General features: G+C 41.2%; 1 protein-coding gene across 1 annotated transcript; it reads right to left on the bottom strand.

Moving 5' to 3' along the window:
- Nucleotide 1: 1 nt before the first annotated feature.
- GLE1 (GLE1 RNA export mediator) lies at nucleotides 2-24,908 on the bottom strand. The gene is made up of 16 exons (XM_077835866.1): nucleotides 24,773-24,908; nucleotides 21,412-21,642; nucleotides 19,616-19,741; nucleotides 19,145-19,293; nucleotides 17,698-17,758; nucleotides 14,865-15,119; nucleotides 13,485-13,713; nucleotides 12,740-12,858; nucleotides 11,344-11,413; nucleotides 10,113-10,255; nucleotides 8,926-9,116; nucleotides 7,304-7,433; nucleotides 6,741-6,845; nucleotides 5,164-5,246; nucleotides 4,902-4,965; nucleotides 2-2,563 (listed from the first exon to the last, which is right to left on the bottom strand). The coding sequence occupies exons 1-16, from the start codon at nucleotides 24,869-24,871 to the stop codon at nucleotides 2,495-2,497; spliced, it is 2,124 nt and encodes a 707-aa protein (XP_077691992.1). The 5' UTR covers nucleotides 24,872-24,908; the 3' UTR covers nucleotides 2-2,494.
- Between the last annotated feature and the right edge of the window lie 3,081 nt (nucleotides 24,909-27,989).

Genomic DNA, 27,989 nt, shown 5'->3' with positions numbered 1-27,989 from the left:
ATTTTCCTTCTTGTATCGGGGACAGTGTTTTTACATGTGCTTCCTGGGAAAGTTTAACATACAAAATTTAAGCTATAGAGATACATATTATTAAAAACACTGTAGCATAAGCTTTATCAGTAGATGACTTCATCATAGACACTCAAAATCTTGTGATAATATTGCTTAAATAGTGTTTGTGGCAGTGTTTTGTGAAACACTTTGCCTCAATGGTCATTTCTCAAATACATACAATCATGTTCTTGTCCGAGTTTTTACTTATTTTCATTTAATTTCCTCTCTCTCAAAACTTGCTCTTCACTAAAGACTAAAAACATTTTTGGAGGTCTCAGTGACAAAAAATGCCAATAAAACATGAAAATGCTATTAATTTTGCTAGAACAATCTCTACCTGAACTATTTCTGAATTAAAGGGTCTTCATCAAATATACAAAAGGAGAGGGAGAAAGAGGAGAGGTCTAGTTGATTCTAGGATACTACTTCAGCCAGAGCCCAGATCAACAGCAAGCAAGTGGCTACCATCGGATGGCTGTTAAATGGACTACAAAAAAAATGAGTGTCCAGCCCAGTTCCCAGCGATTAGGTATCCAACTCACTTTAGCTGTCAGCTCTCACTACAAGGCTGCCAGACCTCAGCAAAGAGGTCAAAGATTGAATAAGTATGCAAACTGAATTACCCCCTCAATATTAGATGTGACCCCTCCAGGCCGAAGTTAAGCACATGAGCAGGGCAGTGACGGAAGGTGGAGGAAGATTCTGGATTAAAAACTAAAATTCTATACTATGTGCAATGGTAGTAGAATCATCTCCACAATGCCCCCTTCCCTCCTCCCACCCCACATTTGTGAATAAGCCACCCTCTGGGTTAGAAATGTAAATTTTAAATTTTCATATTAAATCTCTCTTCCTGCCAAGACTGTCAATTAGCTATCCAGTTGCAATATGGGCACCTGTCCACTAGAAATGGGAGAAATATTAACATGTAGCACATAACTGCTACCTCTTCAATGGCCTCTCAGGCAGAGTGCACTCCACTGTCAAAAATCACCTCCCAATCTGACCTTCCATAACACATTGGTACAGACACCCATTAAGGATTCCCAGAAACTTACTTGGCACCATTGCAGGCACCCAGAGAGAAGTAAACTGCATCAGCTTTAGGTTAAAAAGAGTCTTAAATTTAACATTTTTTTCAAATAAGATTCTAGAATGAACCATTCTTAGAATAATTCAACATTACACTATCATAGTACAAAACTATTACAGTACTTTATACACAAACTGCAGTAAAACTCATACAATCCATGTCTGATCAAGCTATAAAGGCTTTTTTCGACACAGGTCAATACCACAGTTCAGTTCTTCTTTAGACAAGCCAAGGGGACTAACTTCTAATTTCTACATTTCTAATTTCTTCATGTGATAGCACAATATCAGTACTGAAGAAGACACAAAGCTGTTAAGTGCCCTTCCACCTGCTGTTTTTTTGTTGTTTTTTTTGGTCAGACCGATTCTAAACTACATTTCATATGGTGGATCATGGATCCTTCTAGTTTCATGAACCTCACAATAAAGATATTACACGCATGCAAAGCCTTTTAAAAAAAATCCAAAAAACAGAAAGCAGTGAGCTGTTCTTCAGCAGCCATCATATTGCTTATGTAGCTGTAAAAATCAAGTCTAACCCAGGTAAATAAGGAATGCTGTGTCATTAGGAAAAATCAGAATTTCTAAGTTAAAATGAAAGAGCTGTTGATTTTAAGGCCTTCCCTGGGGAAAAATGAAGAAATCAATGCTGTCTCTACAACCAAAGTGACATTTGACCAACATCAAATCAGCCTCGTTAACACAACCACCACTTTTGCTGCTTTGAACTTTTAGGCAGCCAGATATAAAATGAATTTTCCTATGGGCTCCAATGCTGTTAACAATGAAACAACTTTAAAATGCCTAGACACACAAAATGCAAAAATAAAGTTTTACAGGATTTTATATTTAGACCTTAATATGACTAAAGTACTGAGGTATTTCTATTTGCAGTTTCATGTAAAACTATCACAGATTGATCAATTCAGAGCAAAATTCCCACCTGAAAGTCATTGCTTACTGTAAGTAAACTCTAAAGTGTAGTGGGGCATTTAGACTAGTTTATGCACTTGACACATTCACTGTACTTGTTCAAGATGTGAAGGAGCCTCTTATATTCCATAATACACGCACAATAGGTCCGTAAAGCTAATGAAATGCAAACAGAATGGCTTAAATTATTTGCAAAATAAGTTAGATGAGAAAAGTTACTGAAGCTCCAAATTCTGTTTAGCATAAAATAGGATCAAAGATGGGTAAAATGTTTCAGTTGAAAATATCCACAACATCCATGGAAATACAAATGTAAGATTTACATTTCTATGTATTCTTGTCCCTGAATGTAACAAGAAGGTAGGTGAGGAAATTCTTTGAACTACTGTGAAGATGAAAATGGGAAGGAACCGACTTATGACCTCCAGAAGGAAGAAGGCAGATAACCCTTTGGTAAAGGAATTTCCTTCCGCTGCAAACATTTCTAGGAAAACAAAACAAAACAAAAACAGTCAATTTAGAACCAATGCAAGCAATTCCAAACCTCCAAAAGAGATTGGCTACATTATGGAAATATCTGCACCCAATAGGACTCAAGTTATGTAAGAAACTCTTCCACTGAAAAAGCCTGCTATAAAAGCAAGAAAAAGGTCCATCTAGCCCAGTATCCTGTCTTCTGACAGTGGCCAATGCCAGGTGCCCCAGAGGGACCAAACAGGTAATCATCAAGTGATCCATTCCCTGTCCCTCATCCCCAGCTTCTGGCAAACAGAGGCTAGGGACACCATCCCTGCCCACCCTAGCTAATAGCCATTGATGGACCTATCCTCCATGAATTTATCTAGTTCTTTTTTGAACCCTGTTACAGTCTTGGGCTTCACAACATCCTCTGGCAAAGAGTTCCACAGGTTGACTGTGCGCTGTGTGAAGAAATACTTCCTTTTGTTTGTTTTAAGCCTGCTGCCTATTTATTTCATTTGGTGATCCCAAGTTCTTGTGTTATGAGAAGGAGTAAACAACACTCCCCTATTTACTTTCTCCATATCAGACATGATTTTATAGACCTCTATCATATCCCCCCTTAGTCATCTCTTTTCCAAACTGAAAAGTCCCAGTCTTAATCTCTCCTCGTACAGAAGCCATTCCATACCCCTAATCATTTTTGTTGCCCTTTTCTGAATCTTTTTCCAATTTCAATATATCTATTTTGAGATGGGGCGACCACATCTGCACGCACTATTCAAGATGTGGGTGTACATTGGATTTATAGAGAGGCAATATGATATTTTCTGCCTTATTATCTATCCCTTTCTTAATGATTCCCAACATTCTGCTTGCTTTTTTGACTGCCACTGCACATTGAGTGGATGTTTTCAGAGAACTATCCACAATGACTCCAAGATCTTTCTTGAGTGGTAACCATTAATTTAGACCCCATCATTTTATATGTATAGTTGGGATTGTTTTCCAACGCGCCTTACTTTGCATTTCTCAACATTGAATTTCATCTGCCATTTTGTTGCCCAGTCACCCAGTTTTGAGAGATCCTTTTGTAGCTCTTCGCAGTCTGCCTGGGTCTAACTATCTTTAGTAATTTTGTATCATCTGCAAATTTTGCCACCTCACTGTTTACCCCTTTTTCCAGATAATTTATGAATACATTGAATAGGACTGGTCCCAGTACAGACTCCTGGGGGACACCATTATTTACCTCTCTCCATTCTGAAAACTGACCACTTATTCCTACCCTTTGTTTCCTATCTTTTAACCAGTTACCAATCCATGAGAGGACCTTTCCTCTTATCCCATGACAGCTTACTTTGCTTAAGAGTCTTTGGTGAGGGACCTTGTCAAAGGCTTTCTGAAAATCTAAGTACACTTTATCCACTGGATCCCCTTGTCTACATGCTTGTTGATCTCCTCAAAGAATTCTAGTAGATTGGTGAGGCATGATTTCCCTTTACTAAAACCATGTTGACTCTTCCTCAACAAATTATGTTCATCTATATGTCTGACTATATTGTTCTTTATTATAGTTTCAACCAGTTTGCTCGGTACCGAAGTCAGGCTTACAGGCCTGTAATTGCCAGGATTACCTCTGGAGCCCTTTTTAAAAACTGGCATCACATAGCTATCCTCTAGTCATCTGGTACAGAAGCGGATTTAAATGCTAGGTTACAGACTACAGTTAGTAGTTCTGCAATTTCACATTTGAGTTCCTTTAGAACTCTTGGGTGAATACCGTCTGGTCCTGGTGACTTATTACAGTTTAGTTTATCAATTTGTTCCAAAACCTCCTCTAATGACACCTGGGACAGTTCCTCAGATTTGTCACCTAAAAAGAATGGCTTGGTTTGGGAATCTCCTTCACATCCTCAGCTGTGAAGACCGATACAAAGAATTCATTTCGTTTCTCTGCAATGGCCTTTTTGTCCTTGGGTGCTCCTTTGTTTTTAAGTAAGAAAATCACAAACTCCTGTGTCTCCTAGCTTCATATTTATTAAAACTAATCAATATTTGCAAGACACTTTCAAAATAAAGTGTATTTTACACCTTTGCAAAATATTTCTTCAAAAGGATGCCTATGATGGGGGGGACAGAGGGGCAGTTGAGAAGGGAGAGGTTTCGGAGTCATAATCATCAAGAAGACTGAACAGACTCAGTAACAAAGAAGCCATATAAGAATGGAGAATGCATCAAAAAGTCATAATCATGGACCTTTTGGGAATCAGAAGGTAGCATGGGATTTGCTGACTGAACAATACATCTTTAAGAAAAGGGAAAAAATAGAGACTTTCAAGAATTTAAAGAGAATGCTTTACCTCCAAAAATTGCTTAAGCCGCATTAAAGAGCCCATCTGCCCAGAGATGGTGATTGCTTCAATCCTGCAGGGAGATCAACAAGAGTGAGCTCCAAAACACAAACAGAAAAACAGCCTTGTGTTATTTACATGGGGGAGAGCTTATGACATTAGTGTTCTCAGGAACACTAATGAACATAGAGCTAAGAGGAAATGCTCCTAATTCTGAAAAAAAACTGACAGAAGTTTCTTTGTATAAGGTTTATATATATAGGTGTCATACCTATGAAAATAGTCTTCTCTGATAAGTAGCAGCATCTTCCAGAACTGGACCTGGTAGTGTTTCATGAGCGCATTGCCACACACCTGGCACACAAAACCATAAAGGTAACAGAGATCAGAATTCAGAACTGGGCCTTGTAATTGAGAGAGAACTCTTACAAATTTGTACAATACAAATGCCTCAAGAACTCAGGCAGTATAGTTTGAACTCTGCTGGCCATCTGCATCTTGAATCACACTCCAGAAATTCATCTGGATTGCCACAGAACAAGAGAAGACTCCAAATCCATTAGAACCCAGAAAAGAAACATCTTGATTTCTACAATGTCAGGGAATGAAGCGCCCATCACTAGTGACAATTTCTGCAAGCATTTACCCCAATTTCTGCAACCATTTGCCCCAATTTGCAGAGTTCTGGTTTTCTATTATATTTGATCATATTCCTGTATTTTAATGCCATATATTCCAAGTTAAAGAAGCTCAGCACGTTCTCTTTCCCACCCCAACATCATCATCAGCACCACCTTGTTTCCTCATCATTCACCCATGCACAGTCCATGGCGCCACCTTTGAGATCTCCTTCCTGTTCAACAATATCTCCCCAAAATAATTCTCTTCCTCACCCATTTTGCCAGTCTATTCTCTGGTCATGTCCCCCTTTGACTATTATAGCAGTTTCTTTTCAACTCTCCCCATGGAGCCCATTCAAAATGGATCTATCAAAACCACCCTTTTTTTTCCCCACTCTGACAATACCTCCCTGCTGTCACTGTCTTGCATCTCTCTGGTAGCTACCACCTACTTCTGCATAAAGTTCTCTGCTCCACTTTCAAGGCTCTACAGACTTCTGCCCTTATCTATACCTGTCATTTTCTACAGAACTCCTCCTCTTGCTGTCTATGTTCCATCCATGCTTCTTTACTAGCCTCAACTTGGTCTTCATCCATTACCAGCTTGGTGCCTTATTTACGTACCTTTGTATCTTAGGATCAGTCTCCCAATTAATGCACACCAAGCTCTCTCCCTTTCTTGCTGTAAAAGCCCACCTGTTCTGTGAAGCAATCTAATTAGGATGGCCATATGGCATAAAACATTCTGCACTGTATTGTACCAGCCAGTGCCAGTACTAGTGAGTTTGGACTTGCCAAGTATATGAAGAATAAAAATAAGGAATTAAAATATTGATGAGCTTAATGTGAACTGCCTCAGCTGCTGAGGGACCAAGTGTAATAAAAAGCCAAACACTGCACTGTGGGAGTCCAGCTTTTTAAACAGATAAAACTGAAATCATATCACTGAGGGAATTAAAGGACTCTTTAGAGCAAGGGTCTCTGAAAATATACATAAGCCTCCTTTCAAAAGCGTGGGGAGGGGTAGAGGAGGGGTGAAACTCAGGCCATTTATAAAAAAACTGTCATGGCTACAGCCAGCAGCATCTGAACGTATTATATAGTAATGTCACCACTGCGTCTTATGGCACCTCACTGATGGGAGGACCTAGGGCCAGACTTTTAGACTAGTTCCTCATCCAACTTATTTATTTTGCTAGTGAGGCTCATACCAGGTAACATCACTTACCTCTAAGAAATCAAAGAGAAGTGTAGCTGTCACATCAGAGAGAGGCTCCATGTTCAACATTTGAGCCAGCCAGCGCCATCCATGGCCCAGCCCATGAGGGTGAGTCTAAAGGAACAAGAAAACAACTCATTGTATGTTTGATAATCTTGCAAAATATTGCCACCAAAAACATTACCAGATTTTTCTCCAGTTCCACTTGCTCTCCAAGGGACAGTTATTTTGGGACAATACTTTGTGCATTTTCAGAATATTTTCTGATAGAGACTCTTATAAACATGCAGACAAACCCTTACTTTGTATTTTTAAAGGAATTTTTAAGAACAATTTCAAAACATACTATTTAAAACATAATTCGTCAAAAGCTGGAACTGTTTTAAATTAGTCAATTAAAAAAATTCAAGTTGACAGTCCCTTTAAACACAGTTTGTCTCTATTCACAATGACTAGTTTAAACTTAAGTCTGGATCAGTTTTAAACCACATTTTAAATCAGTTTAGTCAATGCTGTTCCTATCCCAAGAATTAGTGTTGTAATATAACATTTTTAAAGCACCATTTACATACCACTTGTTTGTTTCCATAAGGCCACCGTAGTTGAATGATAGCCGCATAAAGACGGATCATTCCAGACATCCGTTTAAGGAAATTATCCTGCTGTTCTACCTTGGAATCCTTAACTTGATAACCAAGTATCCTGTATATTGGAAGAAAGACACTCTAATATTAATATACCAAGCCAGGTTCACTGGTTTCCCAAAGTGACCCCAATTCGCAGCCTTCTTTAACAACTCTCAAATTTAACATCAGAATATGCTAGAGCTGTGCAAGAATTCACATGAAGGCTACTTATTAAACACTGAGCTCAGTAGTCCAGTGTCTTAAACATACTGAATATTATGGACAACACTTTTTAAAAGGCCACGATTAGGGAAAACATCGATAAACATATATCCCTTCACCAGCAAAAAAATAAATAAAAAGTTGGATAAGCAACTACGCTAAAAGTCTGGCCCTAGGTCCACTCATCAGTAAGGTGCTACAAGATACACTGGTGACACCTGAAAGTTTGAACAGCATGAAGGGGCAAACGAATGTTTAGCTGGCACATAAATACCTTGCAAGGCCAGTTACAACAGTGCCATGTGAATGCTTATCATCACTTTCAGACACACTAAGTGAGAAGCAGTCAGCATTATCTCCCGTAAATGTAAACCAACTTGTTGGTCTTAGCAATTGGCTGAACAAGAAGTAGGACTGAGTGGACTTGTACACTCTGAAGTTTTACATTGTTTTGTTTTTGAGTGCAGTTATATAACAAAAAAAATCTACATTTGTAAATTGCACTTTCACAACAAAGAAATTGCTCTACAGTATTTGTATGAGGTAAACTGAAAAATACTATTTCTTTTGTTTATGTTTACAGTGCAAATATTTAAAATAAAAAATATGCACTTGATTTCATTTACAACACAGAATACAATATATATGAAAATGTAGAAAAACATTCACAATATTTAATAAATTTCAATTGGTATTCTATTGTTTAACAGAATGATTAAAACTGTGATTAATTGTGATTAATTTTTTGAGTTAAACACGTGAGTTAACTGCAATTAATCAAAAGCCCTAAAAAATACTATTTCTTTTTTACAGTGCAAATACTTGTAATAAAAAATATAAAGTGATCACTATATGCTTTATATTCTGTGTTGAAATTGAAATCAATGTTTAAAAATATAGAAAACATCCAAAAATAGTTAAATAAATGGTATTCTATTAACAGTGCGATTAAGATTGTGATTAATAGTGATTTTTTTAATTGTGTGATTAATCAGGATTATTTTTTTAAATTGTTTGACAGCCCTAGTTGAAACATTATTTTTGGGGGGTGGAGGTATTTTAGCGGCCATAGCATCCACTTAACAGCAGACAAACCAGTGACACTGCTTCTAGACATGCTTGGCCTGATCTCAGATTTCCAAGTAATGGCAAACATCAGTGTAAAGCAATAAGGTTCTATTCTGTACTGGATACTTCAAAACTAGATCAGTAAATTATCCTTTGAGGAAGTGGAGGGGCAAATGAGGGTTAATGTAAGAAAACATGTATTTCTTCAATTTCCCTACCAGCTGCTACTCTCAGCCCTTACAGAGCTCCAAAGAAGAGAAGTTATATGGAGAAGTTACCTCTGATACTCTTCTATGGGAGTCCCCTCCTTGAACGCAGGATAAAATGGTACAGAGTAGGGGCATTTTTTGTGCAGGTGAGCTAAAATGAGGTCTCCCACCCTGGGGTGTAATTCCCAGATTCCTGAAGCCACCACAGCAATTGGGAAAGCTGCCTCGTGGTGAGAAGCCACTTCCTCCTCTCCTTGTTTCTGAAAACATTAAAGATACACACACACACCCCTTTCAAGTTAATGCTCAGCAAAGACAACATTTTAATTTATTTTTTAGTTTACATATATCCTTTACTGAAGGCTCCTAATGCTTCTATATATTCCATGAGCACGCAGCTACCCAATATGGGAGGACAATACAATCTACATGTCCTTGCCAGAGGCCCATAAACCCTTCTTCTCAGGATAAAGAAAATGAGTAAGTGATTAGAGGCACTATTTATAAAAGCCTGTAGTTAAGGTTACACAAGTATTTTCATTCTAAAAGGACCATTTTCATATGCTTATAATTTAACCAAGTTTTACCTTTTGAGCTAGAATTCTGCACATTTGTGGTCAGCACAAAAGCAAGGGTTATTGATTGATTTAAATCTTCAGCAAATGCAGCTAAAGCCATTTAAGAATGGAGAGTAGAAAAAAAACAACACTCCCTATAAAAAAAAAAGGGGCAGCATAATTTGAACAGCTATAGCCCCTCAAAGGGAAGTGTTGGAAACTTGGCAGGGACATAGTCCCTAGATTGCGGATGTGTGTTTCAGTGGCCCAGTGAATTCTTGTTTCAAATTTTGCCAAGTTACAAGGTTTTCAATAGTGTATTTTGAGCATGTGCATAGGTTTGTGCTACATGATATGCTAAATATCACCCTACATTCCACTGGTACTGCACATGCCTCTGGTTTTTTTTTTTGTTTTGTTTTGTTTTTTAAAAGTGTGTAGGGAGTAAGTTGAGGAGTCAACGGGGCCTTGCCTCCTTCCATAAGACATGAGCAAGTGCATAAAGAAAAAAGCAAAGCTCCTCTTTTTCCTGGGCCAAAAAATATAATCCCATTTTTTCTAATAGCGTGAGCATAGCCTGGCAGGTGATAAGTTCTGAAGACTTTTGTTTTCAATAGTTAAAGAGACAGGTCAGCATCCCAGAGAATCTCCAGAAGCTATGGCTACCCTCACCACCCCAATAAGACAAGGTGTCCTCACCACAAATTTCTCCGCCAGTTTGTAATAAACAAAATCCAGACCCTGTGGATGTTGAGTCACCGACACAGTTCGCCCTCCAGACTGAACAGACTTTCCAGAGAGAAGGTTATTGATTTTGTCAAATATCTCTCTTAGCTGAGAGCCTGTGAATATATCATCAATAGTGCACGGAGAGACAGAATATTAGGAAGTTGCCAACAAGCAAGCCTCAACCAAACCACATCAGCCTCAGTAAAGCTAGCACCAGATTCTGAAGGGAGGGGGTAAGAGTCCTGTTAAATATTTCTAAGAGCTTGGCTACACTTGCAAGTTAGAGCGCATTAAAGCAGCCCTGGGCGCCCTAGCTCACTACCCATCCACACTAGCAAGGCACGTAGAGCGCTCTGACTCCACAGCTGGAGCGCTCCTGGTGCTCCACCTCAGCGAGAAGATGAACGCTTGCTGCGTCTTCGCTGAAATGCCTGGGCGTCAGCGTGAATGCGGTGTTGCATTACTGCGCTCTGATCAGCCTCCAGAAACGTCCCATAATCCCCTTAAGTCAAGTGGCCACTCTTGTCATTGTTTTTGAATCGCTGCAGGAATGCAGATATGCCCTTTGAAAGCTCCGTTTCTGACAGCCGGCTGCTTATCTGCTCCAAGACAAAGTAACCATTAGTGTGGAATGCTGTGTGAGATGTCTGAACTTACAAGACAGCATGCTGACATGCTCTCAGCCCCCAAAAACCCACTCTCTCTCCCTCCCCACATACACACAACACACTCCCTGTTACACTCTACACCTGCCCCCCCACATTTGAAAAGCCCCTTGCAGTCACTTGCATGCTGGGATAGCTGCCCATTATGCACCGCTCCCAATGCCGCTGCAAGTGCTGCAAATGTGGCCACGCCAGTGTGCTTGAAGCTGTCAGTGTGGACAGACTGCAGCGCTTTCCCTACTGCGCTCTCCGAAGGCTGGTTTAACTCAAAACGCTCTACATCTGCAAGTGTAGCTATGCCCTAAATCTGCTCACTAGAACTGAAATGTGCTAAAAATCAATAAGATTCCTCCCAGCTGAGGAAAATACCCTCCCAACTGCAAGTAAAGAGTTCAAATAACAAAGATTGGGACTCCATCCACATTAGCTCTCCAATGTAATAGCAATGCAGAGATACAGGGCAGGCTTGATGTTCCCCTCAGATATTTAAAGGTTAACAGCATCTCAGCTGGGATTGTTCTCAGCATTTTCCTGACCTGCTATGGATGAAATCTGGCTCACAGGAATGCTGGCTGCTTTCTGGAGATCCATTCTGATATTCTTCACCTGTTGAAGATTGTAAAAAGCTGTTAAAATCACTTCAGACAAGAGACCTGATCAAGCCCAAAGAGGCATATCACCACAGGGAAGACACTTCTCATGAGTGGCCCAATTCTACAAGGATGCAGTCAGCACTAACTCCAACTGATTTTAATAGGAGTTAAAAGCACTCTCACACAAAGGAGGCATTCAGGTCCTTGCAGGATTGGGCTGAAAACGCTGATCAAGTTCGAGCACAGGAACATACAACACAAGATGAACAGTACATTGAACAGCTTCAGACTAATAAATGAAGAATTCATTTTGAGACAGCAATGTGCCAGCCTCCTTGAAGATAAAAGGAAGATTTGTAATTGGGACTTGATGACACTTCATTCTGCCACAGTCATTGCTGTGCGCATCTTGAAAAGCCTGAGCATGAAATATCTGATTTTCCAAGATACATACAAGTGTGTGTATGTGTATGTGATGCATTGGGAGGGCAGGAACAAGTCTATAGTATCTAGGTTTCGTTCTGCTACAGTATTTTTTAATTGGAAATTGAGCAGGTGCTCAGCCCTTAAGGCAGCCAGAAACTTTTCCTGCAGTATTTAAAAAAACAAAACAACAAACAAACAAAAAAACCAGTACTATAACTGAGAAGTGTTAATAAAAAATAAATTCCTGTGAAAGCACAGTAGCTGCTGCTTAACATTTTACTGTCTCAAGGTTTCAACTTCATTGAAACCTAAAAGCTTCACTGAATCAATGTGATTTGTCAATACTCCTCCCACACCTGACATTACTATAATCCATTTGAGAATATCGCTTGCTGTGGAAATTTACAATTTACAAATGTGATGTGAGAGGCACAAGTTGAATTAAAAAAAAAAAAAAAGACCAACCATTTTCTCACCAGGAATGAGAGAAGAGATGCAGAAACAGGATTGTTTAAAGGAACGTTTTTCAAAGTCTTTTGTGGCATTAGCTCCTGTTTAAGGACTTCCTGGCAGCCCCAACTCCAAGTTATTCACTTTTTTGGGTTTAAGCCAGATCACAATATACACAGGACAAAAATCTGCTCTACGGCAGACTTTCAAAATTTTTTACGCACCCTCTTAAAGAAAGGGATTTTTTTGACAGGTGAATAAAGCATTTATTCATCATAATCTTGGTAAAAGGTGGATGAGTAGGTTTTGCAGGTGGGCTTCTAAGTTTTCAGGGCCATTCTGAAGGCTGCTTTACATCCCACTCAACATAAGTATTAGACAATAAACAAGTAGAAAGACAGGGGAGGGAGGGAGAGAGTTTTCCTAACAATATTTATAATTTGGATTCGTAGAGTAGCCATACCTGATTGTCTTTGCAGTCAGTCAATCCACTAAAGGAAGCAACACACTGGTCAGAGGCATCCTGCAATTGCTGATACCACTGCATTGTGCTCTCCTCTGCCTTAACCTGAAGTCCTAATACTAGACAAGAAAAGCAGTCACATGAAAATACACTATTACCACAACGAAGACATCAGAAATCCTAATGTTCCACAAAAATTATCAAGACTCAGAAGTTCTGAGCAGCTGTTGTTCTTCCCCAACCAAATTTAGAAAATCAATTATACCTGACTAAGGCTTTGCAAATTGTACAAAAGTCCACCCTTTGAAGACTGATCACTCCTGTGCCTGGATTTTTTGAACTTCAGTTACAGACAAACAGTAAGCCATTCTAGATGCACGTGGTAGCAGGGGTGAGGAATTAGAAATGGCTCCCTTTAATAATCCATGCATGTAACCTAGCACACATCATCCCACCAGGTTCTCCCCTACTCTATTAACGGTCTGTGTCCCTCCTGTCCCAGCATGATGTGTATTGTCCAAGAATGACTGTTTTTGCTTCAATTAACATAACCAGTTTATGAAACATCAATTTCAGTGTCAATGAAGCTTTCTGCCAGCAATCCCATACCCACATTAGTTCTGTTTGACCTGAAGCCTACCCACGGTGATGCTCCGGCAGCCTGTGCATTTCTGAGCCAGTGTTTAGCGTGGCAGTCCAATGGAGCTCAATAAAGTAAGGTAGGTCTCACTGGAGCTGGACCTACCTTCCTTCTGCTCTTTCCCCCGTGGATGTTGTGCAGGGACTGGAGTCTGGGCCTTCAGCTGCTCTTGTTTCTGTAACTCCTTCTGCCTCTCTCTTTCCTCGTCTTCATCCCGCTTCCTTTTCTCTTCCAAAGCTGTGGCAATTTCTTGTTGCATGCTAGATATTAACCCTCGCATTTCCTGCAGTGCTCGCTCAGTGTTGGCTACATCTACCTGAGTAGGGAAACCTCTCTACCAGGAAACAAGGAAAAGGCAAATTAAAGTTCCCCCTACCAAAAGGCCAATTGAGGGCAGGCTGCCCCCAGAACAGCACCTAGATACTTTGTGTAGAAGCTGTGAACCTAATGCACATGCTGTCTACTATCCTCAATGTGCAATGGCAGCACCATTCTACTGGAAAGCCCAGACTGCCTCCTCCAGAACCAGTAATTAATTCACACCACCAGTCAAGAGAAGCAAGTTCGTGGCCTTTAGTCATTTCCTGGTGCACAACAGACAAGGCAGAATTTCTGCCTCCTATGCCTGTGTAAACCAATTACTGAAGACTTCTACTTACTCTTTTACAGTCAAGCTCTAGATACAGAAAGGGATCCACTGCAATGTAGCAAAATAAAATAAAAAAAATAAAATACCATCTTACTTATTATAACTAAGGAAAAATAACCACCTTTGCAAACCCGACAGACACAGAGTCTAGTGATGGGGCCAGACAAGACTCTCAATACATTAGTTCCATTAAGAGGGTTGGGTAAAACAAAAAGGGATCATGCTAGAGAAGCAAGTCCATGTAGCCTGAATATCCGTTTCCCTTTAACTCCACTGGGAAGAGGGTTATTTTAAATGCCAGCTAAAGCTGAAGTTACAAGACATTTATGATAGACTGGAACTGAGAACTAACCCAGCCCATGCCAAATTTTAGAAGTGTGTCATTGGTTCACTCTGTCTCCCACCTTTCATATAGAGAAGAGTAGTTTTGTGAGAAAGCCTAGATGCTATAGGAAAGCTTGTGAATGCTGGAACCTACTGAACACTGTGCATCATTGAATCTCAAACAATTGTTTGACCAGCCACTCCAGTTCTAGCATGGTCTCAGAAAAGAGAGATATCTAACGTTAACATTTTACAGTATATTTAACATCAAGTGTCTCTTCTCCAGTAAAAATCCCCATAAGTTATATAAGACTTTTTCAAGGAAGCATTTAAAGTGCATTGAGAAAAAGATTCTCTTTCTTTCAAGATTAACCAGTGCACAAGAACTGCATCTACAAGCTCTTCTGTGGCAACATAAGATCTCAAAGCACCTCTCAACTAGCTGACTTAGTGTCTCCCTTCAAGGAATAAGAAGCTAACTTAAAAGAAAAGGAAATCTAGAACCTCATTACCTCACTAGTGGTGCGAATGAGCCCAGACACTAGCCCACAGATCTGGTTGCCACGGTTACTGAACCCTGAGAGATCTATCCGTGGCAAGTCTTTATGTCTGTAGTTGGGGTCAATCTGCTGGTTAAGCTGCAGCACCTCTTCCTGGATAGAATAGAGGCGGCGTAGCCTTTCCTGGCCTTCTTCCTTGCGCAGACGCTCCAACTCCTCCTGACGCTGCCTCTCCTGTTCTGCTTCACGAAGTTTCAGGTTTAAAATCTGGAGAGGAGGAGGGAGTGACAGTGTAAAGATAAGCTACATAAATAAAGCTTTTCTCACAACACTACCTATACAGTCCCTGCATGCTACCCACAAGCAAGGATGCTCAGGAAAATCTGATTAAAAACTATGTTCCAGTCACTCCTCTTGCTGGCCCTGGTTTAAATCCCCACTGCAAAAATTCTACAAAGCCTTTAACAGCATGAGCCACACTACAGCATACTGGTGCTGTTACCACAGGACTCAACGTTCTGGAGGCAGCAACAGTCTCAGGGCGAGTTTGAAGAATTTAGTCCAAATATACTCCCCGTCTAGAGAGAAAGATTTTAGCAACATCCAAAGGAAGGACAAATCCTGCCTGCTCATAATATACATTGACTGCTGCCGAGCAATGCAGGTTGGGACACGGCAGTTCCAGCTGGTATCTCAGACTGTTTGGCCAACAAAGGGACCAGCAGCACACACAAAAAGCAAAAGCATATTCAAGTTCCTGATCATCACCCTGGAGTTTCACAAATCAAACTGCAGGTAAAGTTATCGGTACTGCAGCTGGGTAGGAAATGGTTTTCCTGTCCTGAAGGGAGGGGGAAAAAAAGATTTAAAAAGTTTTTCCCTTTCCACATCAGGATGAAACAGAGACCTTCCAAATATTTTTGTAGAAAATCGGAGAGACCCACCCCAGAATAGCCAATACCTCAGTGGTTAGGTCTCCCACATCCCAAGAGAGTTCCCTAACTACCAGGCTCTTTGCTATTGCGGAGTGGGTCTGTCTCAACCTCTCCTGTTGGAGCTGTTCCACTTCGTATAAAATATTCATTGGGGGGGGGGGGGAGAGAGAGAGAGAGAGAGAGACACAGACAGACAGACAGACAGACAGACACTGACTGAGACTAACTCTATAACCTGGTGGTTAGATCGCTGACCTGCAATGTGGGGGAGACAGGGACTTGAATCTGTGAACCCCTAACCACCGGGCTAGCAAGTCAGACAGCTTTCCCTATGCCTCTCTCCAATCTCAGCCTCAAAAGTCTTCCTGATGAAAGTTTCACTGAACTTTCCTGAGAAAAGTCTCAGTTCTGACAAATCAGCATTTTCCAACAAAAAATGTTTTACTGAAAAATTCCCCACCAGCTCTGTGGCTGTTTTGGAGCATTGGTCTGAAATCAAGAAGATTAATCTGAGTAAGGACAAGTGTAAAGTATTTCACTTAGGAAGGAAAAATCAAATGCACAACTACAAAATGGGTAATAATTAGCTAGGCAGTAGTACTGCAGAAGAGCATCTGGAAGTTACAGTGGATCACAAATTGAATATGAGTTAACAATGTGATGCAGTTGTGAAAAAGGCTAATATAATTCTGGGGTGTATTAACAGAAGCCTCATATGTAAGACACAAGAGGTAACTGTCCTACTGTACACTGGTGAGGTGTCAGCTGGAGTGCTGTGTCCAGTTCTGAGCACCGCACTTTAAGGAATACATGGACAAACTGAAGAGAGTCCAAAGGAGAGCAACAAAAATGCAAAAAGGTTTACAAAATCTGACCTGTGAGGAAAGGTTAAAGAAACCTGGTCATATTTAGTCCTGAGAAAAGAAGGCTGAGAGGAGACCTGATAAGTCTTCAAATATATTAAGGACTGTTATAAAGAGGATGGTGATCAATAGTTCTTCATCTCCACTGAAGGTAGGACAAGTAGTAATGGGGTTAATCTCTAGCAAGGAAGATGTAGATTATATATTAAGAAATTGTTTCTAAGTACAAGGATAGTTTAAGTACTGGAATAGGCTTCAAAGGGAGGTTGTAGAATCCTCATCATTGGAGGTTTTTAAGAACAGGTTGGATAAGCACCTGTCAGGGAATTGTCTTAGGTATACTTGGTCTTTCCTCATTGCAAGATGATTTATCAAGGTCCCTTCTAGCCCTACATTTCTATGATTTTACAACAAGAACACATACTGCTTAATATTATTTATTTTACTTTAAATGGTTTTAATGGATTATAGTAAATTTAAGACATAAAATAGGAGTAATTTCAATTTTAAATCTATTGATTTTTAAAAAGAGAAATGTATTTAATTTAAATATAATCCATTTTAAAAAAAATCTGATCAAGACACACAAGAATAGTACACGTCTCTGTTTATACATTGAACTAAAAGGTTTACTACCACAGAACAAAAGTGAAGGGTGGACAACATCCTGACAAGTTGGGTTACAATGCCTCAATGGCTATGGACATTGTCCTGAATAGTTATATATTAAGGGCTAAAGCCCTGGTCCATCTGAGGTCAGTAGCAAACTACCTTTCATTTTAACTATGATTCAGCCACGAGTGAAATGTAGCTGCTTCTATTCCTGCAATGTAGCAGAATGTCCTAAATGATGAACATTTCACTGGAATATCTGCATTCCCATGGGGATGTAGCAAGTATGTGGGGCAGCACTGCAATGTACATTTTCACTCTACATATGTGTTATGCTATGCATCACTAAAGCAGTTAAATCTGTGCAAGTCCTAGCTTCCAAACACAGGCCAACCACCCTTTCTTGTAATAGCACTACCCTTTCTAAGTTCAGACCTTTGCTCTGTGTCGATGTTCCTCTTTCAACTTCTCCTGCTGACCCTGGGCCTCCCTAGAGCTGAAATACAAGCAGAAGAAAATGAGGGATTGTTCTGTTCTTCAAAGGACTTCGAAGGATTCCCCACCCTCTTCCCCCAAGACATGCTCCGGATGAAGTACAGTCTATGGACACACCAGAGAAGCTATTTTTAAATTGGTTTAAAGGAGAACTCCATCAGATGCAATCTCTCTTCATCCACTTACTGAAAGCTAGAATCACCTGAAAAACACCCTGAAAGATAAATACCAGTAGGACAGTAAATGCAAAGATGCTGCATATGAGATTTTCAAGCATAAATCACAGAAGTGTTAACCCCAGAGTCCTGACAAAATTCCAAAAGGTGAATTACACTCTCCATTCTTGATCAATGAGATACAACAGCCTTCACTTCCTGTCCTGAACTACTGCTGTGTACTGTTAAATAAATGTCTTTTAACACCTCCAAGTTCCTATTTAGTTTACATAGGGTCCTGTGGAAAAAAATAGTATGTGAATCTGTAATTAAAGACTATCACAACACATTTCCACAAGAAGCCCAAATTAAGGATTTTTGAACTTTTGAGTGCTTTACTTTGCAACCTTAATCATGTGTGTGTGAGTGAGAGAGAGAGAAATTTCCTAGGTTTTAAAAAACAGCAAACTGAAAAAACAAATGTCATCACATGTGGATCATCAGCAGGGCTGGAACCTTCAGATCCACTGCAGTGACCTCTTCCACTTGATCTTACAGAGTAACTGATAGTGAATAACTATCTACTATTGCTATGTGAACCAGCACTGGAGTGAGATGAGACATTTTGCCAGCATATTTCATAGATATTTGCTGATGGCAGAGAAACAGTGAGATTCAGGAATCTTGGGTTCCATTCAGGGTGGATTGAAATCTTCAGCACAAGGCAGACCCCTGGTATGGAAAACTTCAGGCTAAACAGCTAAAGCTTTGCAAAGTTAAAGCAACTGAAAACAGGATCTTGGAATGGGAAGTGATGGGCAGCCTTAATAATGGGTAGTGCTACCAGCTCAGCCTCCAATAGAGAATACTTGTATCAACAGATAGTGAGTCAACTTTATACTTTAATACCCATGTGTAAGGCAGCAAGTGACTTCCATGTACTTAAATTCTAAACCATAACGTTACATTAAATTTTCTTTACTTGTAAAACCCATGTGCATGTTTGTTTGAGCATATGATCACGAAGGATAGTTTCTTGATGTAGGATATTCAACAAGACATACAAAAACATCTATTAGGTACCAATTCATTCACAAATCTCAACAGAAAGTAGTTGTTTTTTTTTTTAATAGGTTTACAGATCTAAGAATCAAAACTCTATTTAGTCAGTCTCCAACAACACCAGTTAGTTGCTGCATTTCTAAGAGGTCACATAAGAGAACTACCCTTACCTCTTCTCCATCACTTCCTGCAGGTCCTGGTATTCCTGATGCTGTTTTAATTCCTTCAGCTCATCAAAGCGCTTCAGCTGCTCACTTGCCATATCAGAAACCGCTCTCACCATCTGTTCTTGCTGCTCCTGCCTCTGCCTGAGCCCCTCCTGCGGATTTCAAGGAGAAAGGAAGAGCCTTTCACATACACTATGCATTTTGAACACAGCCCTGTGACTTCTAATGAAGGGAGTAGGCTCTGGAGGGCCAGATTTCACATAAACATCCCCACCAGAGACTTTGTCAGAGATAGGAACTGTGCTACAGTAATCACTGGGATCTGCATACAAGGTAATGCAAGCAAAGCAGCACAAACTAGGCCAAGATAACCCCTAAATTAAAATATGGTTATCTGCTTATCCCCATTAGTTTTGGTGGAACATCATCACATTTGGCTACGTAGTACCCCAGTGATTCAGCATGCCTTGTTACCTTTCCTTTCAACCTATGGACCTCCTTGTACATCCATATGCAGCCTTCCACCTCTGTAACTTTAGATGGTAGAACAAGAAGATGTACTTTGTGGTCTGTCTCCAGCAGACTAAGATCTTCATTGCCCTGTATGGACAGCAGGACAAACCAAGTCAGTGACAGATTAGATCAGTAAGTTATGCAGGAAACTAGATAAACTGACAATCTTTCTCTAGAAAATAGCACGCACCATAAGAGACAAAGGAGTCAAAGCAGACTACTGCCTATCTAGCGAAGGTTCTTATACAGCTCCCATCTCCACAGTACTTGAGTGCCTGACTATCTAATGTATTTATCCTCACAACACCCTGTGAGGTAGGGAAATATTATCCCCATTTTGCAGGTGGGGAACTGAGGCACGGAGAGACTAAGTGACTTGCTTAAGGTTACATAAGAAGTCTGTGGCAGAACAGGGAATTGTATCCAGGTCATTAAGTCCCCTGTCTCTCTTGTATTTTACCTTTAGATAAAGGAAAGTGACTGATGGATCTCCAAACTATTCATTATTTGATAACTTTCATCAAGGAAACTAAATAGCACAAGTTTAATCTTGCCTCACACAATCTCTCCAAAACCTCTTGCCCTCTTCATTGCACAACCTGAGAAAGTCAGCATTCTTTTTGAGGGAAGGAGACCAAAACTGAATGCAATATTCAAGTCAAAGACATATTGGTTTTAAAATGCCAACTATCACGCTTTTAGCAATTAATGACTGCTATCCATTAAGTACAAAACAGTGAACTGTCCATAATAAAATCTGTCCTGTGTCTTCCCCCCACCCCTAAGTCTCTAAATTAGCTAGCATCTTGCAAAATGCATGCAAAACTCAAATTCATTCCCTAGATGTGAATTACTTTGCAGATATCTGGGTTAAGTGGCAGCTGATATTTTAGATGCCTGAATACCAAGCCTGAAATGCTCTAAAAAGATGTAGATCATGTTGCTATGTTGGTTAAAGGTTTGCAAATCTATCACGTTTTCTTGAGTTATAAATATTTAGCTATTAAACAGGACTCCACACCAGGCCCCAAAGAACCACACTTATAGCCTTCTTGTACCTAGAGAAATAGTCACTTACACTCATGCTGCTTTCTAACACTAAGTAATTTTTAAATCATGGTAGAACTTCACCAGATGCTCAGATCCATGTGGCATTACTCAAGATGGCTTCCTTAGCAAGTTCTTTCATAATTCTACAGGAGGCCAAGCTGCTGCAAAAAAATCTCCTAACTCAATATAACTGAAAGTACTTTATTCACTTTCTGTTTCTCCACCCCATTCTACATCCAGTCTTCAAAACTTAGCTGCTAATTGTCCTATTTCCTCTCCACTCTACCTTGTAACAGGGGCCTAACAGCTGTAAGTAACTTGGAAGGACTTTGGAGAGCAAGCAGGAGAAAGCACAAGATGCACCCATTCATTTTCATTAAAAGCCTAGATTTACACCCCACAGTCATCCTTCCTCCATATTATTAGATCTCACAGTGACAGCCTGGAGAACTAATGTTTTTATACTGCCAAATTGAGTTTGCATCTGGCCCAGTAGGAGACATTATTGAAGAAAGATGTCACTCACCCTTCCAACTCACTATTTCCAGTTAACCTATCCAAGAAGCTGAGTACATTCACTGTTAGAACAAATTAACACATTAGTACTAGTAGACCATTGGATTATCCTTGATCAGGCAGATTAAGGCTAAAGACCACTATGCTCTTTCCCTAGCTGCTTATATATGGGTTATTAGTTAACTAGCTACCTTTGATTCACTGGGTGCTGCAGATGAAAGTGGTGAGGAGCCCAGCTCGCTGGCAGAAGAAGTGGTCTTTGCAAGAGAGGGCGGCTGGTCATCTGTATGGGGAATGGATTCATTGGGTGTTGAACTTCGGGAGAGAGGTGTTTCCTGTAGAGATTGGGAGATCACTCGATCCAGCACCCAGCCAGAGTAGGATGACAACTTGGGAGGGGACCGGCATCCTTCCAAAATATCCTAGAGAGAGAGAGAGAGAGAGAATTTCTTCTATGAGCATGTAAACTCTATACCAGAAACCTACTGACTGCTATACTTACCTACATGCCTCCAGCTTTCATCCAGACCACATCACACGATCCATCGTCTATAGCCAAGCTCGAAGATAAAACTGCATTTGTTCTTAAAACTACAATACCCAACTGGTGATGTGAAGAAACAGATTGACAGAGCCAGAAGGATACCCAGAAGTCACCTACTATAAGACAGGCCCAACAAAGGAAGTAACACCACTAGCCATCACCTACAGCCCCCAACTAAAACCTCTCCAGCGCATCATCAAGGATCTACAACCTATCCTGAAGGACGATCCCTCACTCTCACAGACCTTGGGAGACAGGCCAGTCCTCACTTACAGACAGCCCCCCAACCTGAAGCAAATACTCACCAGCAACTATACACCACACAACAAAAACACTAACCCAGGAACCAAACCCTGCAACAAATCCTGGTGCCAACTCTGTCCACATATCTATTCAAGGGACACTATCATAGGACCTAACCACATCAGCCACACCATCAGGGACTTGTTCACCTGCACATCTACCAATGTGATATATGTCATCATGTGCCAGCAATGCCCCTCTGCCATGTACACTGGCCAGACCAGACAGTTTCTATGCAACAGAATAAACGGACACAAATCTGACATCAGGTATTATAACATTCAAAAACCAGTAGGAGAATACTTCAATCTCCCTGATCACTCAACAACAGACTTTAAAAGTGGCAATTCTTCAACAACAAAAAAAATTCAAAAACAGACTCCAACGAGAAACTACAGAACTAGAAATAATTTGCAAACTGGACACCATCAAATTAGGCCTGAATAAAGACTGGGAGTGGATAGGTCATTACAAAAACTAATTTCCCCATACTGTTACTCACACCTTCTTGTCAACTGTTTGAAATGGGCCACCCTCATTACCACTACAAAAGTGATTTTTCCTCCCTTGGTATTCTACAGTTGAGAATAGCCTACTTCCACTTTAATTGAATTGTCTCATTAGCACTGACCCCCCCAGACACACACTTGGTAAGGCAACTCCCATCTTTTCATGAACTGTGTGTATGTACCTGCTACTGTATTTTCCACTCCATGCATCTGATGAAGTCGCTTTTAGCCCATGAAAGCTTATGCCCAAATAAATCTGTTAGTCTCTAAGATGCCACAAGGACTCCTTGTTGTTTTTGCTGATACAGACTAACACGGCTACCGCTCTAAAACACAACAGTTTAACTTTAAGAAAAAAAGCTGATCTTGAAAAAGCTCTGATCAGGTCTCATTCACAAGGCTTCATTGTGCAGATACCAATATTACATGATATTACTGTGTCAGCCCCAATACACCATTTGTCTTCTCCTCCTACAAACTTCTCCGCACTCATTTCCTTGCTGCCCCCTATGCATGGAACACCCTTCTTGAGCTGGTCCACACAGCCACTTAATCTCTCCTCACTTAAATCACTCCACAGGGTCCACTTCTTCCATATTATGCCTACAAGAAGCCAGCTAAGTATATGTCTAAACTAGAAATGCTGCAGCTGCACCACGATAGCGTAGAGAGACTACAGCGACAGAAGGCATTATCCTGTTACTGTAGTTAATCCACCTCTCCGAGAGGGCAGTAGCTAGGTCAATGGAAGACTCTGTCCGTTGATCTAGCAGTGTCTACACTGGGGCTTAGGTCAGTTAACTACGTTTGTCAGGGGTGTGAATTTTTCATACCCTTGGTCGACATAGCTAGGATGAGTTAAGTTTTAGGTATAGACTGGGCCTTAGTCATCTACTTATTTATTTAACTTATCCCAGGAGTAACTACTCATGTATCAGAAGCCAGGGATCAAATGGTAGGAAGGAGAGACATAAGGTGGAACTGAAACTGGGTATTGTTGTTGGGGATCAAAAAGACGACGAATCGGAGAGGAGAATGTAACATGTTTAATTTGTCATCAGTCAACATTGCTCTAATCGTCTTGCTTGTCTGTTGTATTCTGTTTACCAGCCTCATCTTTGTCTTTTTTATATTGCAACATCTTACAGGGCAGACACTGTATTTTTCTCAGTCTGGAAAACACCTAGCATAGTCAACACGTCATTACAATTTAATTAATCTACAGATAGATTTGGGAACAGTTATGGAAAGCGCCAAAGAAAGGTCTTGACGAAACGTAGTTCAAAAGGAAGTTTTATACACAAGGAGTAGTAACGTCCTAAGGGCCAAATGTACTGGCCACATATACTCAACCAAATCAAAAGCCCCACAAACTAGGATCACCAGCCAGTAGGTCCATTCTTGCATACCAACAAGGGATCTACTCACCAGGCAGAAAATTAAAAATAGATCTGTCTGTAGCTGCCAGATACGCAGCAACACCACTTAAGAAAGAAGGGAACTCTGTCGTCAACCCAAGTCTGAGAAGTTTTATTGAATATTGAACAGAGTGAAAAATCTCTCAAGAAGCCCAGCTCACTGGAAACAAACTTTGCAATACAGAGATCACCACCAATGATCTGAGATTAACTAATACACTGGGTGGGAGGGAGGCAGAAGTCAGCTATTTCATTAATTGCTTTAAAAATGAAGCCAAGCATAAAGCTATAATACTTGGGGGTTTTGAGGCAACAATAAGAATTAAGTAGTAGCCTGAAGGGCCAGAAGTTTTCAGAGTGAGATCTTTATATAAGCCACCAACTATAAAATACTGCAAACAGGATTTCAGACAGCACCAGTCAGGACACATGCACGAAGTAGTGGCTCATAAAACCTCTGTTTACATCAGTGGGTCTTAGTCTGTGAGTTGCCAAACACTTTTGATAAGTGACCTAACAAGAATGGGTAAGAAGCCAAACAAGTCAGTCAAACTGATCACCAGAGCAGGGCTGGCAGGAAGCGGGTCCAGCACCCCCACCCCCTGCATGTGAGGGGGGAGTCCCCGAGCAGGGCCGGGCGGGGGTGGGTCCAGCCCCGCCCCGCCCCGCCCCTTGTGTGTGTGGGGGGTCCCCGAGCAGAGCTGGGCGGGGGCGGGTCCAGTCCCCCCCCCGATATGTGGGGTAGGGTCCCCGCAGCGCTCCCCCACTCCGCACTCACCTCACCCCGCAGCAGCCAGTCCTGGGAGTAGCTCAGCTGCCCCTTGCTGGAACCCTTGAGCGCCTCCAGGGTCTCCCAGCGATACCGCTCCGACGGCATCTCGACCCAGCCGCGGGATCGCCGCCGGCCAGCTCCACCCCCGCCAACCGTCACGCATGACGAGGACACAATGATCTTTGACCCCCTCACACTCCTTCCGTTTCCGGGCACCCTGGGCTCTCCTCCTGCAGTGGGTGAGGAAACTGCAGAGGCGCCTGAGGGGCCCCACAGCGCCCCCTAAGGGCGAGCACGGAACTCTGCAGTCCTCAATGGGCCGCCTGGTGCAGTTCTGCCTGTTAAGCCCCCATTCGCACCCCGAAGCGTGCTCCCGCTGCTAGGGGCTGCCCCCAGGGGAAACAACTGCTGTCTACGCCTGGTGAAATCCTGGCTCCAGGCAAAACTCCAAACGGTTTAAGTGGCGCTCGGCTTTCTTCCTGGAGTGACCAGCAGAAGCGACCCCCAGTCGAGTCCAGTCCAGTTCCCCTTGCCCTGGCCCTGGCCAGGGCAGAGCATGAAGGGAAGAGCCCCTGCCCAGGCACAGAAAGCCTCCAATCCATTATAGTCCTCTGGGGATAGGCCCACCTTTTCATTACAAACACCCAGGTTTGTTTTATTGCATCGATTACCTGGTCAAAGGTGGGAGGCAACTCCTCCAGTGTGGCTCCATACAGACACCGTCCTGGAGGAGGAGAACAACAGTTACAGCACATTTGTCAGGACTGGCGTGTGATTCATATTATTCCCATGTACAAGTCTCCATTTTTCCCAAAATCAATATTGGCACCAGTCTGTTTGCTGAAGGTTTCTCACGATACACAAAAATACTTCAAACAGAAAAATGTTCACTATTTAGGACTAGAGCTGCCCCAGCACAGAGGTCTGCTCATGTGGATCCAGTTGCAAAAGCCAGCCCTTAGTTTATAACTCTTAAGAGCTAGGAAATTACACATAGCAGACTTGGCCCAGAAGTGCCTGAGCTGAGTTTTTTTCTGTTAATTTTATGACAGGTTAGAATCTACATAACCTTTCTTACATTTATTTCTCTCTATGCGTAAGGTAAGAGAAGAGTATCTCTCCTTAAGGGATCAGATTTCAGAGTAACAGCCATGTTAGTCTGTATTCGCAAAAAGAAAAGGAGTACTTGTGGCACCTTAGAGACTAACCAATTTATTGGAGCATGAGCTTTTGTGAGCTACAGCTCACTTCATTGGATGCATACTGTGGAAACTGCAGAAGACATTATATACACAGACACCATGAAACAATACCTCCTCCCACCCCACTCTCCTGCTGGTAATAGCTTAAGGGATAACTTAATATCCTTAAGGGATAACTCCCTCAGAGAGTGATGCCACTATTGCTCCAGGAAAAAAGATCCCTGAGGCAAAAGATGACCCATTTGGTATCGCGTATTTAACCGCCTCCTGCTGGGATTGCACTGTATAATTTCACCTTTGGTAAATTAGGAACAAAGGTCGTTCTGTGGCAGGTTGACTCAAAGTTTGCCATGGCATCCATTTAAAAAAGGTGATGTGTGCAGCAACAACCAGCCTACCAAAACCGCACATTCAGTAACTGTTTTCAGTAGAACTCAAAACAGCCATTTCAGGCCAGATTTTCAAAAGTTAAACCTAATCTCTGTTGAATATCTGTCCTTAAATATCAAAATGGGAGCTGCTGGGTGCGAACCTCTTGAAAAATTGCCCTCTAGCTGGACATTGCAGATCAAATGTCACTAAAGGAATCTTACAGAGTATGGTGAAAGATGTAGATTAGTGAGGGCATCCGAGTTCTCTCTCTGGCTCTGGCACAAGTTTCACAAGTGACCTTGGACTAATAATTTAATTGCTCTGTGCCTCAGTTTCTTTATCTGTAAAATGAAGATAATACCAACTGGAGGAAGAAGGCTAATGCCATGCTGAATGTTTACATTGCTTCAAAACTCTGCTGCACACTTTTAAGTGACTTCCTCTCCCCTGTATTGCATAATGACCAAGGTTTATGTCTGGAGCATCTGGTATACTTCTAGGAGGAGGATATTAAGATAGATAGAGCAAAGGAATTGTCATGTTTCATATTAGTGTACTATCCCTTGTCCCATTCCTGCAGCAGCTTTGTGCCTTGAACTGCACTGAGACCATGGGAGGTCCATGCATAAAATGGATGGAGCATTAGGCTCCTTACCAAGGAGTACACACAAAATAAAAGCAAGAAAGAGAGGGATGCCTACATGATGAAATCTAAGGAGACAACCTGGATCCAATGAACTTGGAACAGAAAACTGAACTAACTGTGACAGTAGTGTATGAAAAGTAAAACAAATTCCAACTACAGAATAGGATCTCAGAGTAACTGCTGAATGATAATGCGATACAGCAGAGGCAGATGCAGTACTTAGAAATCCCACCCCAACTGCTAGGTGTTCCTGTGGGAGAGAACAGTGATAGACTAGGGATTCATTCAAAAATAATGCTGGGAGGTTTACAGTCATGGAAGACTTCAGCTGCATCAGGAGTTCTGCATGCTTACGGAAGTGAGCCAACTCAGCCAAAAGGGCTGCCTCTGTATGTCTCTTCAGAGACAGAATGATACAAACACCAAGGAAGCTGCAACACATGGAACGTATGAAGGAGCCAACATTTTCATTTTCCACAACACAAGAGAACAGAGAAAAGCACTGGACCCTATTAAAATCACAAGACAGAGGGCTTTTTTCCTTACTGCCTTTGGCAAATGTAAAATTCAAAGTCTAGGATACATGGGCCATTGAGACCTTGACACTTCTTGATTCAGAATGACAGGACTATGGTATTTTGTGCTGGAGCTAAAAACTGAAAGCTTAAGAACTGATTTTCTTGATTTTATCATACATTTGACTATCAGTGAAGGCTAGTGCAGACTGCTTTCTCCTCCCTTTATTGTAAGGATTCATTTCCCCTCAAGCAACTGCAGCATTATCCCCATGAACAAATTTATGTATTTTGAGCACCAGTGCTGATGGTTCAAAGGTGTATTAGTTTTGATCTTTAAAATAAGATTAAATTTTAAAAAATCCATGAATTTCCTTTGAGACATTAGCTCCTACAAAACACCAGAAGCATGATGGAGGGGAACGACTGTAGAAAGACAGTGAGGCAATTTATAAGATGAAGTGTCAACCTCAGAAACACCACACATT

This window comes from Eretmochelys imbricata, chromosome 16, assembly GCF_965152235.1.
Source record: "Eretmochelys imbricata isolate rEreImb1 chromosome 16, rEreImb1.hap1, whole genome shotgun sequence".
Taxonomy (NCBI): Eukaryota; Metazoa; Chordata; order Testudines; family Cheloniidae; genus Eretmochelys; species Eretmochelys imbricata.
This window is presented reverse-complemented; position numbering and strand designations above follow the sequence as displayed.

Excerpts from the sequence above, each read along its gene's own strand:
- GLE1 (XM_077835866.1), bottom strand. The coding sequence starts at position 24,871 with ATGCCGTCGGAGCGGTATCGCTGGGAGACCCTGGAGGCGCTCAAGGGT. Across the intron at positions 12,859-13,484 it reads GGGGAAAGAGCAGAAGGAAG|TATTAGGACTTCAGGTTAAG; the intron begins GTAGGTCCAGCT and ends TTTCTTGTCTAG. Across the intron at positions 5,247-6,740 it reads TTCTCTTTGATTTCTTAGAG|GTGTGTGGCAATGCGCTCAT; the intron begins GTAAGTGATGTT and ends TTTGTGTGCCAG.